This window comes from Sceloporus undulatus, chromosome 1 (assembly GCF_019175285.1).
Source record: "Sceloporus undulatus isolate JIND9_A2432 ecotype Alabama chromosome 1, SceUnd_v1.1, whole genome shotgun sequence".
NCBI lineage: Eukaryota > Metazoa > Chordata > Lepidosauria > Squamata > Phrynosomatidae > Sceloporus > Sceloporus undulatus.
The window spans coordinates 72,352,876-72,367,595 of NC_056522.1; the positions used below are offsets into that span (position 1 = coordinate 72,352,876).

General features: G+C 40.5%; 1 protein-coding gene across 8 annotated transcripts in view; it reads right to left on the bottom strand.

Moving 5' to 3' along the window:
* FAM120B (family with sequence similarity 120B) overlaps positions 1 to 14,720 on the bottom strand; it is a 70,053-nt gene that overhangs the window by 8,578 nt on the left and 46,755 nt on the right. For 5 of the 8 annotated variants that reach the window (XM_042444881.1, XM_042444878.1, XM_042444875.1 and 2 more), the window contains 3 exons: positions 3,399 to 3,605; positions 2,650 to 2,758; positions 1,619 to 1,762 (listed from right to left, as the gene is read on the bottom strand). In XM_042444881.1, the coding sequence (XP_042300815.1) occupies positions 1,619 to 1,762; positions 2,650 to 2,758; positions 3,399 to 3,605 (460 nt within the window). Of the gene's footprint in view, positions 1 to 1,618; positions 1,763 to 2,649; positions 2,759 to 3,398; positions 3,606 to 14,720 lie in introns of those variants that run through there. The other 3 variants (XR_006101326.1, XR_006101327.1, XM_042444879.1) reach the window with 3 other exon arrangements.

Below are 14,720 nucleotides of genomic sequence, written 5' to 3' on the forward strand. Positions count from 1 at the left end.
AGATGCTGGCGAAACATCAGGAATAAACTCTTCTAGAACATGGCCACATAGCCCAAAAAACCCACAAAAAACTATGGATGCCATCCATGAAAGCCTTCGACTTCACCTTAGTCAAGTTCTTTACTGTCTGTTGATATAATTCTTTTGTATTACCTAAAAACTGGCCATGTGCAAGTGCAAGAGTAGGTTAGAAAGGCGGTTGTTTAAAATGGCAGATTAAACTTTTGGTTTTTTGGTTGCTAAATTAACATGTGCTCTAAGCTTGATGTTTACAAGAAGATTAATATAGGGTTGCCAAACTGTGGTGGTGAGATGGAGGAAAATTACAGACAATTAGGTGTGTGATATTTTAATTGTCTCATTGAAACAGGCTTGAAAGATGAAAAGCCTTTGCTGCAATTGTAAGCTCACTTCAAGTATGTCCAAGAACCATTAAACAGAAATCCCCCACAAAAGCTAAGTCTTACTTTACTGAATTGGGAAACAAATTTAGAATCTGAAAGTACAGGCTCTCAGAAGCAGACTATTGGAATTCCTTAAGCATATGAAACAATACGGATGCAGAAAGCTTCTACTCAGACAGAGACAGTTCATATGTATTTGTAATGAAACTCAGAAAGGTAGGAATTTTTTTTTTGTGACTGTGTATTTCTACCATGATTATCAGTCATTGGACTGGGGCCAGATTCACTTACAGTAGATCCATTGAAATTCCTGGAATTAAGGACAGTCATAAATTCTATTTATTTCACTGAGTCTATTCTAAACATGAGACCCAGCCTGGTACAGTGGTTTGAGCATTGGAGTACAACTCTGGAGACCAGGGTTCAAATCCCTGCTTGACCACTGAAACCCACTGGGTGACCTTGGGCAAGTCATACTTTCTCAGCCTCAGATGATGTCAATGACAAACCAACTCTGAAGAAACCAGCCAAGAAAATCCCATGATAGGTTTGCTCTAGGATTACCATAAATCAGAAACAAGTTGAAGGCATGCAACAACAACAACAGTTCTAAACATAAGTAAGTCTAGATTCAATCCATTGTCCTTTAATGGGAGCTGACACCTCATCTATTTTTGCATTTGACTGCATATATTCCACTAATGTTTTGTTAGTAGCTAAAGAAGACAGTGGTTGTCAGATTAGTCTAAATCCAGTTCAGTGCTGGCAAAGTGAAATGCCTTGTCAGCATAGTCCTGCTGGATTGTGATACTGTGCAACTGGGAAAACTACTTGCAGGAGACACTAGATGCTGCCCATGCTGGTATTGTTGTGTGCCTTCAAGTCATTTCTGATTTATGGTAATCCTAAATCAAACCTGTCACAAGGTGTTCTTGGCAAGATTTGTTCAGAGGTGATTTGCCTTTGTCATTCTTTGAGATTGTGACTTCCCCAAAGTCACCCAGTGGGTTTCCATGCTCAAGCAAGGATTCAAACAATGGTCTTCTGAGTCCTAGTACAACACTCAAATCACTTCACCACACTGGCTTTCACATTCCAAAAATGTGTAAATGTGTAGTGATTCAATTCTATCCAGGCTTACAATTCATGCTTTTCATAAAGCCACCCCCATAAAATAACAGGAATGTGTAAGTTAAATAATCTATTATTTTTACCTGAAGGCTGAGCTTCAGGTGGATAACCAGGTGTTGGAGGACCTCTCCATTGGCATTCGCTGTTTTGATGGTGATAAGAGTAAGGATGAGACTGAGTTCTGCCTCGATTCGGAAAGTAAAAGCCTGCAACTCTTTCTCGTCTCTCTGAAAAATAATTTCTTTTCCTTGATAACATTACAATAGACTTCTCATTTTACAGTTTTGTATGAATGGGGAGATATTTATACACAAATTTATCTGAAATCTCAGCTGAAAAAATGGTTGCAATTCTCTTGTGAACCCTGCCCCCAACCAGTAAGATATGGAAGTATATCCCTACAACACATCTACAAATTTAAAAACAAGGAACCTCTGTATTTATTGTGAACATAATTCACATCTTATGAGTTGTATAGGCATCAAACATTTGTGTGTGGAAAATCAAGCACACATTTTATGTGTACTGTCCCATTTAAAAAAAACCTGCACAGATGTCCATTTCCCTTGATAAATTGCCAATCAAATTTCCCCATGTGTACACGCAGGATATTAACAATTTACGACATTGGATTATATTCACATCATCTACCATGTGCCCCTTAGTTCCAGTTTGTTTCTGTATCAACACACAGTTTACATAGCAACTATAATCACACCAAGGTCCTTTAAACTCTTAATTGTGAAACATCACATAACTGGCAAACTTTTGTTATACAGTCAGCACTCCATATCCATAGAATCTTTATCCATGGATTCAAGCATCCACTGCTTGAAAATATTTTTTAAAATATATAAATTCCAAAAAGCAAATCTTATATTTTACCAGTTTACATATGGTCCACCATTATACTATGCCATTATATTTAATGGGACTTGAGCACCCACAGATTTTGCTATCTATGGAGGGTCCTGGAACCAAACCCCAGGGCCCACCATAAATTACTTTCTCTAACCACAAACCTCTCTCTACACTAGATCTTTTGAGGAAGTATCAAAGGGCATTTGGCTCCTGCAAAGGGGGGTGTGTGTGTAATAATTAACATGATACCTACCTGTCACTGAGCTGTTCAATCTCTGTCTGTTCTGGATGTTTCTGCCTTTTGCTGAGCATGCTTTGAAAATAAGTGACATCAAATTCTGAAACTTGGTGAGCCAATATTCCTGTATAAAGGGATGTAATACTAATAGTTACAAATTCTTCCTCTTTTTGAGACAAGCTGTCTTGAAAGGCCTGAATACATTCACGTCAGCTAATTCACATCAAATTATGCCATGCACTAACCACGATTCAGAATTCAGTCCACAGTTTGAGTTTCCAGATATGCAGGCCAGGCAAACTAATGTTTAGACTAGATGTGCTTGTCTGCTTTCCTTTCCCACCCACTCAGTATGCATGGTGAGGAGAGGAAGGTCAGAAACAGTGTTTGGCCATGGCTTCATAAACCTTGGTTTGTTTATTTCTTTGGTAATAATTTGGTAATGGTAATAATGGCAAAGATGATCATATCTGTAGGATGATTTATTACTTTAGTACCAGCAGAAATGGTAACATTTGATTTCTTCTTTCAGTTTGGCAAATATTCCATATTAGCTATGACAAGTGAAGATCTAGGCCAAGAGTTTTGCTGTTGCATGGTCAACAAAGGATTTTGACTTCTTCAGTGCCTAAAAAAAGTGAGTGTAAGTTCAATTAACAGGATGTCAACTAACAGGATGGAAACAAATATTTTGATTTTTTTAAGGAAAACAAAAGTTAATGAAAGCGTCTCTCTTACAACTATGAACAAGCGTATGTACTTACATTGCCTTCCAAGAGCTCATGTAAAGAGCATCCTCTATGAGCCTGCTGGTATTTCTTCTGAAAAAGTTTTCCATCAAATACTCGCCAAGGCATTAAATCCTCCATTCTGAAGGGGAAGCCACAGGCACTGTTGGCCATAAGCAGTACACACAGGCCCCGGACAAAGAGAGAACCAAGCTGCACAGCTCTTGGATCAACCTGGGGAAGCTGTGAAGATTGTAATAAGAAAGAAGCTAAGCTAGACAATTGATTTGTACTGAACACGCTTCTGTTATGATAGGGAATGGGGAACTGCTTTCTAAATTTTCAGTTTCCACATTCTTCTCTTATTCTGACATCTTTACATCTGGCAGCAATGTTAATGATGATGGTGTTGATAAATAAAATAGTACGTATAGAACTTTTAAACGTTATTTTTGCTACGGCAAAGCTTGGAAAATTAATTTCTGAACTACAACTATTATTATCTAATTTTTAATAAAACAGAAAATCTTTAGCTTCCCATGTGCATGTCAGGCATCTTAATATTGTTTGCATTTAGGGTGCTGGTAGAAAGAAACAGGTTTATATCTTACTCAGCAATTGGGTAAATAATGCCTGTACATTTGTTTTATTAACAACAACTTCCCACAGTGCGTATACAGCCATAGCCCCTAAGTTATGGAACAACTTGCCGGAAGAGATCCGTCTTATTACCACCTTAGATGCCTTTAAGAAGACACTAAAGACGGATCTCTTCTGACAGGCTTATCCACCCGATCTTCTATGAAGAACCTAAAGAAAATCCTACTTTTGGCTGTAATACTGCATGTTAGCTGATGTTTTTATTGTCTTGAATTGTATTTTTAAATGATGATATTTCATTGTAATCTAGATGTTATTGTGGCTTTATGCTTGTAATCCCACGTCGATCCATCAGGAGAGGCAGGAAATAGAAATAAATTATTATTATTATTATTCTTATTCTTATTATTATTATTATTACTCCACAAGTAAAAGCTGATGATTCATTTTTTTAAAAAATGTTCCAAATACTGTGCTGGAATATGATGGAGGCCTCACAGCTCCTTCCCCCATGGCTATGGGCCTGCTGCTAGTTGACCATTTCAGCTATATCAAACATGTCTGACACTAAGAATGTGCTCAGTGTGAGGCTGCCTGAATGGCAAGGAGGCTGCACCAGCTGCAGCAACCTCCCAGGAACACATAATAAGAAATCAAAGGACTTGGGGGGGGGGGAGCAGAGAAGAGGATGACGGTGTAACAGAAGGAATCCTACTACCTATACACAAGCTGCTTTTGCCTGAATGCTTTTCAGCAATGAGTAGCTGAATCAAAACCCTCTGCCTATGGTCATATGAGAGTCATGACACAGTCCACCTGGCATTTCTTGCTGTGAGGTGTGTGTGTGTGTTTTGTCTTTGATGGATGACTCAGTCATTAATGATAGACAGTCCCATTAATTTTAGGTGCCACTCTAGCAGAGCAGATGCCACTTAAGTGATGCTTCTGGTTTACCTTCATTTATAGCTTCAAGAACCCAACTGTTTTCTTGTGGAAACTTGAGTTTTCAACTCAAAGGCTTAAGTTGTATACTACATAGCCTACCAGAACTCACCCTATACTACTAGCAGTGACTATGCAGACACTTCATAAAAGCCTTCATTTCTCAAAATAATTCCATTTTTCTTTATGTGCTTGATTTTTCAGAGGTCACCCTTGTTTTAAATGTACAGTCAGGTTTTAACTCGCTGTTGCATCTACTGTACTTTTTGTATCAGCTCTACCATCCAAAGCAACAGGAGTGTGGGAAGGCTTTTTCACATCAGGAGGTGATCCCATGCAGTCACGGAAGGGTACAACTCAAGGGTAGAGTTTAGGACTCAAGTTTTTCCCAAGGGGGAAAGTGACCCATGTAACTAGTTCCTGCCATCTGACTAAAATTCACACGTAGGCTGGATTTACTCACTTGTTATTGATTTGCTAAGTTGTTCTGATTTCAACCAGCCTTCTAGATTTATTGATTAAAGACGAAAGTTAAAATATAATTTAGTGAATTAGATTGTTTAGTTTAATTCTAATTCACTGAAGGAAAAATATGCTTTAATGGATTAAAATTCTTCAGAGTGGTTGCTTCTGCCTTTGTTGTCCTGTAAAACAGGAAGGGCTGGTGCTTCAGGAGAAAAATATTAGAATTGGAGGAAATGTATCACCTGGTTCTGTTCTTAGGCAAGTTAATCCATTTGAATTTTGGGGGAAGAATGAATGAACAAATGAATGAATGGCAGATGCCTTCTCTCCCTCCCTGCTCCTGGGCTTATATGAAAGGAAAGTACACTTGTCCCTCCATATTCGCTAGGATTAGGAGCACAAGACCCCCGTGAATATGGAAAAAACGCAAATAACAAAGGCACCATGTCTTTACTCGAGAGGACACCTCTCTAAGAATCTCTTGGTCCTCCAGTGCAACTCTGTGGTCAACGTCCAACAGACACTGACCATAGGACTGCACTGGAGGAGCTACAAATGCCTAGTAATAATAATAATAGTTTTTTATTAATATTTTCCTGCCTCTCTCAGATGGATCGAGGCGGGATTACAGTCCGTTAAAACACATACACCAGTAATAAAATACATATAAAATACATCAATGAAAATAATACAGTTAATCTTAAAACTGACTCCTCATCAAGTGGTAATGCAGTAGATTTGTACAATGGTCTTACACAAGGCCAGGTGAGTAAGCTCGCTGGAAGAGATCTGTCTTAAGTGCTCACTTAAACAACCCCGAGGAGGTAATAAGACGGATCTCTTCTGGGAGATTGTTCCACAATTTCGGCGCAGCTGCTGTGAAAGCCCTCTGGGAGGTCGAAATGAGTTTGGTTGATTGATGTTCTAATATGTTCTTCCCAGTTATTCTAAGTGTGCGGGGCGGATTGTGTAGGGAGAGGTGTTTCCACAAGTAACTAGGGCCCAAGGCATATAGGGCTTTAAAGGTAATGACCAACACCTTGTATTGTACCCAGAAGCTAACCGGCAGCCAGTGAAGGGATTTTAAGACAGGTGTTATATGGTCAAACCTGGATGAACTGGCGACCAGTCTGGCTGCCGCATTTTGAACCAGTTGAAGCTTCCAAACTTGGTACAAGGGTAGCCCCATGTAGAGCGCGTTTCAGAAATCAAGACGAGAGATTACCAGTGCATGTACCACTGCTTCTAGGTCCTTTTGGTCCAGGTAGGGGCGCAGTTGGCGTATCAACCGAAGTTGGTACCAAGCACTCCTGGCTGTTGCATCTACCTGAGATGACAATTGTAGTGAGGAATCCAGGAGTACTCCCAAACTGTGAACTTCATCCTTTAGGGGAAGTGTGACCCCATCCAGGACTGGTTGACAAATCTCCATCCCCGGACTTAAGGTACCTATTGCAAGTACCTCCATTTTCTCTGGATTCAGCTTGAGTTTGTTTTCTCTTATCCAGCTCATTACCGACTCTAGGCAGGCATCCAGAGGAGAGATGCCATCTTTAATCACTGCAACAGTTGAAGACATAGAGAAATAAATTTGGGTGTCATCAGCTTGTCTCCGGATGATCTCACCCAATGGCTTCATGTAAATGTTAAACAGCATGGGGGACAGGATGGCGCCCTGAGGGATGCCAGATGTCAGCTCTCTTTTACAAGAGCAGCTGTCCCCCAGCCTCACCATCTGGAATCTACCCGAGAAGTAGGAACGGAGCCACTGGAGCGCAGTGCCCCTGATACCTAACTCCCTCAGGAATTCCAGAAGGATACCATAGTCTATGGTATTGAATGCCGCTGAGATGTCCAAGAGCACCAACAGGGTCACACTTCCCCCACTGATGCCCCGACGGAGATCATTGACTAAGGTGACCATGGAAGTCTCAACTCTGTATCCTGCCCTGAAGCCGGTTTGAAATGGGTCTAGATAATCGGATTCCTCCAAGACAACTTGGAGTTAGAAGGCAATTACCCTCTCGATTACCTTGACCAAGAATGGTAAAAGGGAGACTGGTCTATAACTATGTCTTACCAGGGGGTCTAGGGAGGGTTTTTCAAACCCTCCCACCGCTTGTTTTAGTTGGTCTGGAAATTTACCTTCCCTATGCACTGCTTATAGATTGTAGTAGTCTCTTCACTGCATCACCTTCCTGGGCGGCCGATCATGATGAGCAGGGATTGAGGGGGCACATTATCCTCCTTACATTTCCAAGAAGCTTGTCCACTTCATCAGTATTTACAAGCTCAAAATAATTGAGTTTAACAAAGTTCATGGAGTCATTGGACACCTCTCTTACTGTGTCTGTTTTAATGACCGCGTCAAGATCAGCTCTTATCTGAGAGATTTTATTTGCAAAAAAAGTCATTAAATGTATCACAGCAGGCTTTAGCTGGTTCCATAAGTGGGTTCAGGGTGGGTGGCAATGTTGTTAACTCTTTAACCACCCTGAACAGCTCTGCTGGATGAGACCTTGAGATGTGATGCATACAGCATAGAATGAGTTCTTTGCAGTATCCACTGCCACACCATAGGACTTCAAAGAGTCTCTATGGTATGTCTTATCAGATAAAAGTTGATGTTTCCACCAGTGGTGCTCTAGTCGTTGCGCAGTCCACTTCATTTTACGAAGATCTTAAGTGTACCATGGTTTCTTATTTGAAGTGGGCTGGAAAGGACACTTGGGAGTGATAGTGTTTATGGCCTTGGTAAGATCGCCATTCCAGGTATCAACTAAGGCTTCGACAGAATTGCCGTCGTTCCCAACCATAGAACCCTCTAGGCTAGGGCTTCCTAGAACTTAACTGGTTTCATCAGCATTCGAGGGCGGACCATTCTAATAGGTCCTCCACTCCCGAGGGGGATATGGGTGGTGGCCTTCAGTCGCACTTTGACCAGGAAATGGTCCATCCATGACAGAGCAGTGGTGCAAATCACCTCTGCCCACAGACATCCCTGATCTGTACTGAAGACCATATCGAGTGTATTACCTGCACAATGTGTTGGCCCTGAGACCAACTAGGACAGGCACATGGCTGTCATGGAAGTCATGAACTCCCGAGCTGCACCTGCCAGATCAAATAAGCCAGACTCAAAGGGGATGTTGAGGTCCCCCAGGACAAGAAGCCTGGGAGACTCCAACGTCAGCTCCGAGACCAGCTGTTTCAGCTCGGCCAGGGAGTCTGTTAGGCAATGGGGTGGACGTTAGACCAACAGAATCTCCAGACTGTCCTTAGTCTTCAGGGTCAGGTAAATGCACTCGATGTGATCTGTTGTCAATGTGAAGATGCTTTTGTGGACCAAGGCAACTCCTCCCCCTCATCCAATTTCTCTAACCTGCTCCTTAACGGCATACCCGGCTGGGAGGGCCTGAGCCCAGGTCACACTCTTCCCCTAGTATTCTCTCTAGGAATCTCTACATCTTTCAGTGCAACTTTTAGTTAAAGTTGACCATAGAGTTGCACTGGAGGATGTAGACAGATTCCTAGGGAAAACATATTAATCAAATCCATTAATAATCAAAGCTGCAAATATGGAGGGATGAGTATATTTGGTATTTCTGGGGGTGGGGGCGCATTGTGAATCACTTCACCATTTCCTCTATTGATTTTTTAGCTTACTTGCTAATTAGCGTACTTGCTGTTCACCGCTATGATCTTTGGAATAGCAGTATATAAATAAAACAAATTATTAATTATTATTTTTCTGGTTTATATTGTACGTTATGATATATTATTGTAAATATTGCTATTATTTGAGATGACTTGCAATAACCTTATCCTTTTTGCAATTCTTTGATGTATTATTCACACAGTACTAGGCTCTTGGATAAATAAGTGTAAAGTTCTCCTCAAACCCATCCTCTAAATATTTCTTTCTTGGCATCTCTCTATTTTCCCCCATTTTTTTTTCCATTCTGCCTCTCACTCACCCAACCTTTCTTCTACTTCCTGACCATTCTTGTCCCACTGTATTTGGGATTCCTGGCTCCCACACACAAAACCTGTTCTCTGGAACTGACTTTTAGGACCATATTACTTGATCAGGAGTGAAGAGGCAGAAAGGATGCAGTGATTCAGTTCTGCAGAAAAAAAGTTCTGCATGTGCTCAGAGACTCAAAAAACCTGACATTAGAAATTCTCCACTCTTGATTTGGTTAATCTATTCACTTGTTGCTGTACTTGTGGTGGATCAGTGCCCTCTAACTGAAATAAACAGCTCCTCATTAACCTTTAGCAAACAAGGCTCTCTTCCTTCCATATGCCCTCAACGATCTTTATATATTTAATGCTTCTGATAATCTCATTATTTTGCTCCCAACCTCTGCTCCACCACATGGATCTCAGCTCTCTTTCCTTTCATCAAAACTCCAGATTTGGCACCAAATTTCCTGCAACACCCCCTGAACAGAAATACCAGTAGTACTGTATTTTAACAGTATTGTATGAACAGAGATTCTGGGTGAGAATAATAGACTAACTCAGTCATTAGTCAAACTGGAGACTCTAGTCAAGAAAACAGAACTTGGAAAGGCAGCCATGAAGGAGCTAGATAAGATCCTCAAATGTAAATATATATAATTAAACACCAAAGTCAGAATAATCAAGACAAATATTAGAACTGGATTTCTGATTTCTGTGTATGGTTGAGAAAACTGGACAATGACTAAAGCTGACAGGAAGAAAAATCACCTAATTTGAATTGTGGTGCTGAAGAAGAGTTCTATGGATCGCATGAATTGCTAAAAGACAATGAATACGTCTTAGAGCAAATCAAGTCTGAACTTTCACTAGAAGTGAAGATGACAAAACTGAGACTGTTGTATTTTGTACATATCCTGAGATTTCATGACCATTGGAAAAGATGATAATGCTGGAAAAAGTAGAAGGCAATAGGAATAGAGGGAGACTGTGGTACAGATGAATTGCTTCCATCAAAGACACTACAGCATTTGATTTGCAACACCTGAGCAGGGCAATTGATGGCTGGGGCTCTTGAAGGTCTTTTTATTCATAGGGTCACCATTTGTTGAAGTCAACTTGATGGCAAATAACAACTCTTATTTTTGCAGAGCCTTTTTGTCCGATTCCCAAAGACCAGAATTTCCTTCACTGAACTGCTGGAGTGAAACCACAGGAGGGTGCAGCTACACATTGTATGGCATTCATATTTTGCATTTGGGGGAAGGGCTGTTTTATCTTGCTTCTTAGAAGTCAAGTGCAAGAAGAAGGACCACTTGTGTACTACTAAATATAACAGCCCACATCAACCTTCCAACCAAACATAAAAACAGAACAAAGGTTACCTTTCTAACTCTGGGTTATACCAATCAGGCAATCAATGCAACAGCAGTGTTTAGAACCAATAAAACCGGTTTTCTTTGAACAGTAGTTGCTAGGAGAAATAACTGTTAGTGTTAGTGTGCTATTGTGCCTACATCCTGCTTGTGAGCTACTTGGAGACATCTGGCTAGCAAGCGCAGGAACAAAATCTTGGACTATGCAGGTCTTTGTTCAGAGTCATTATGGCTTCCCTTACACTCAAGATCCAGTGGTGGTATTTTGCTGATACTGTATTGCAGAACCAGGAAGGATAGTTCCCGCTCCTTTGCATGCCTGTCAAGAAATGCTCTAAAGGAGTGTAGGGTTGCCATAAGAGATGCCCCTTATTTCAGGTCTGAAAAGCGTTTTCTTTTGTATGGACTGAAAAAGATGCCCCAAATACCCTTCATAAAGGCAAGAATGCATGCATCATATAATTTATTAACGTGGTTGTGGTTGTTGTGTGCCTTCAAGTATGTTCAACAGTGGAACACACTCCCTCGGAGTGTAGTGGAGTCTCCCTCCTTGGAGGTCTTTAAACAGAGGCTGGATGGCCATCTGTCGGGGATGCTTTAATTTAGATTTTTTGCATGGCAGGGGGTTGGACTGGATGGCCCTTGTGGTCTCTTCCAACTCTATGATTGTATGATTCCATGAAGTAGCTTCTGACTTACTGTATAGCGAGCCTAAAGTGAATCTATCATGGGGTTTTTTGGTAAGATTTGTTCAGAGTGGGTTTGCCTTTGCAGCCTCTCAGAGGCTGAGAGTGTGTGACTTGCCCAGTTGGTTTCTGTGGCCAAGTGGGGATTTAGACCTTGACCTTCAGAGTCATAGTCCAATGCCCAAACCACTATACCATGCCAGCTCTCTATGAATGTGGACAATATGTTAATTGTATAGAGAAGCAATAAGGCTCTGTTAACTGATATTGATACTTTCATTTGGTATTTAGGTTGAGCACAAACTTGTTAATAACTACTTCCTGATTGTCAACTCTGCATGTCATGAAATTCAACTGTCCCTTATTACTGGCAACACAAGAGGAGCTCTTGTGGCTGGCAACACAAGAGGAGATCCTTCTCATTACCACCTTAGAAGCCATTAAAAAGGCACTTAAGATGGATCTCTTCCAGGGGGCCTATCCACTTGACCTTTTATAGCTGATTTTATGGAACATTCCCACTCTGATTTGATAGCACAGAAAACTGATGACGATTTGGCCTTTTTAATGATTGGTAGTAATATTGTCGTTGTTTTACTGACTGTATTTTTAGATAATAATGTATTTTGTATTGTATTGTGGTTTTTATTCTTTGCTGTAATCCCGCCTTGATCTGCAGGGAGAGGCAGGAAATACAAATAAAAATTATTATTATTATTATTATTATTATTATTTGGAATAATAATCATTGCTCTACTAAAATCTATTCTGAATCTCTGTCAAAAACATATATCACCCTGCGTAGTGCAAGAGTAATGGAAGGGCAGGGGTGGAACTGGGACTGGGGACAAAGAAGGCCTTTCCCCTCTCAAATATTTTCCCCCATCAATTGACAAAATTCTAGCACTGCAGTAACTTTAGTAGAGCATTTAGAAATACAGTTTAGGCATCTAAGGAGAAGGGGCATTCACAATTACCCAGGGAATGCAAACACAACAAATATAACAAATATAAAGTGGAAACCATTTTTAATATCTCACTTTCTGAGTAACAGAAATTTGGGAACAGCAGGAAAATTTCATTTTGTGGACAGAACAAACATATGGGGAGGACAATACCCTCATATTGTGCCACACTACAGCTCCACTTCATGCAAGGAATGTAATGTGTTGAAAGAACAGGCTGGATTTATTAAGATAATTTATTAACTAAGCTGAGACAAGAACATGGTAGGAGCTGGTAATTTTTAAATTCTCAATGGGTATTTTTCACCTATGTGTATAGAGCCATTGTACTGTCTATTCTCTTTTATGGGTCTGAAACCTGGGTCACCTATTGCCAACACCTACGACTCCTCGAACGCTTTCATCAGCGCTGTTTACGCACAATTCTAAATATACACTGGACTGACTATGTGACAAATGTTGCTGTCCTTGAGCAAGCAGGGATCACCAGCATTGAGGCCATGCTATTGAGGACGCAGCTGCACTGGGCAGGACACGTTTCTAGGATGAAGGGCCACTGCCTCCCCAAATAGTATTCTACGGTGAACTTGCCATGGGTCAGCGTAAGAGGGGTGCTCCAAAGAAGAGATACAGGGACTCCCAGAAACAACATCTCAGGCTTGGCCAAATTGATCACCAACAATGGTCCGTCCTGGCCTCACATCGGGAGGCACGGAGATGCACTATCCACGATGCTGCAGCCTTTTTTTTGAAAGCTCACGCTGAACGAGTCTCGAAGAGAAACAACAACGCAGAAAGAATCACAACTCAGAAACATCACCCAAGGAGACTTTCTGCTGTGCTTTCTGCAACTGGACTTGTTTATCTCGGATTGGCCTTTTTAGTCATCAATGCGCATGTAGAAAGCAAGGGATGAGTCCTTCCTGAATCTTCGTTCGCGAAGAAAAGCCAGAGAGAGAGAGAGAGAGAGATTTTTCACCTGCTCCAAACAGTTTGGTTATTCTAGACTAAGTTAAAAGTGAAAATACTTCACTTTTTGCATAAGTGCTAAAGACTCAATAATGTCTCTTAAATGGTTGCCTTGAACAATGGAAAACTGAAGCATCTTTAATTTTAATGCAGCCTCAGGAAGGTGGTTATCTTTAGTGGCCATCAATCAATATGAAGTCGGCACCAACCAGAGACTGTGGAACATTAAGAATCTGCTCATGTTTTTGGCTTGCCAGAATGTAAAATGCCATTTATTTTGAAAACACATGTAATGTGAATTCTTAAAAAAAAGAAAAAGAAAAAAAGGAAGACTAAAGCTTAAGCTAAGTCCTTCCTGCTTAGTCAAGGTAGAAGCAAAGGCTATATGTCTAAAAAGAAGGAAGGTCTTACCAACTACAGCATCTGTTTGAAGGCCAAAACTAGAAGAACCAGTTCTTAAATGTCCCTAATGCTTCATGGTAAATATTTAACAGTAAACAAATCAGCAGTTTATATGCTCAGAAAGGTTTATTTGCCATGCTTCACAGGCAGATTTGTGTAAAGTGATACTTTGGTTGAACAAAACTTATATTTACTGTAAGCCAAGGCACTGGAGTGAACCTAAACAAAGATCCGAAGATCACTTTACATTTCTGTGTAAAGAAAAGAACCTGAAGATCAAAACAGAGCAAGAAACTCACTACAAATAATCAAACCCAAACCAGTTAAATTCACTCCCAAAGCTCAGAGGGATTGATTTTGGGGGTACATCTACAGAGCAGTTTCCTGCTCTTCAATTTTGGCACCTGAGTTCTGTGGAGAAGAGAGTAGGAGAGCTATTCCAGGGAAAGATGGGGAATGGGATGATGCCAGTCATCTGGTGACATCAGTTGACGCATGGGCCAGTGGATGGCCATCATGAGTTTCAAAACATCCTTTCCATGTACACTATGAGGATCAGACTTGTTTTCAAGGCAAATTTTTATATGTACATATATCCCAGAAAAAGAGCCAGAAAAGCATAGTGAATTAACAACTAGCCTGTAAACTCTCTGATTTATATTTTACCTTTGCACTGAAATTAGAATCTAGTGACCACATGATCTCTTAGAAAAGCTACTCTTTAAAAATAAAAATGATCTGTTTTAACACTGTAATAGTTTAATTCCATCTTAATTACCACTTTTGTAAGTTTTTAATTGTACTGTGATTTTATCCTGGTAGTACCTTGAGTCCTAATTTTTTGGGGGAAAGCAGGGTACAAATAAGTATGTCAGCAACAACCCCTTCCTTTCCACCTGAGATATGGGAATGAATTTTAAAGAGTTGTTTGTAAGGAATGTTGAAACTCTGAAGTACTAATTAAGTGCCATTATTACATGTAGCACA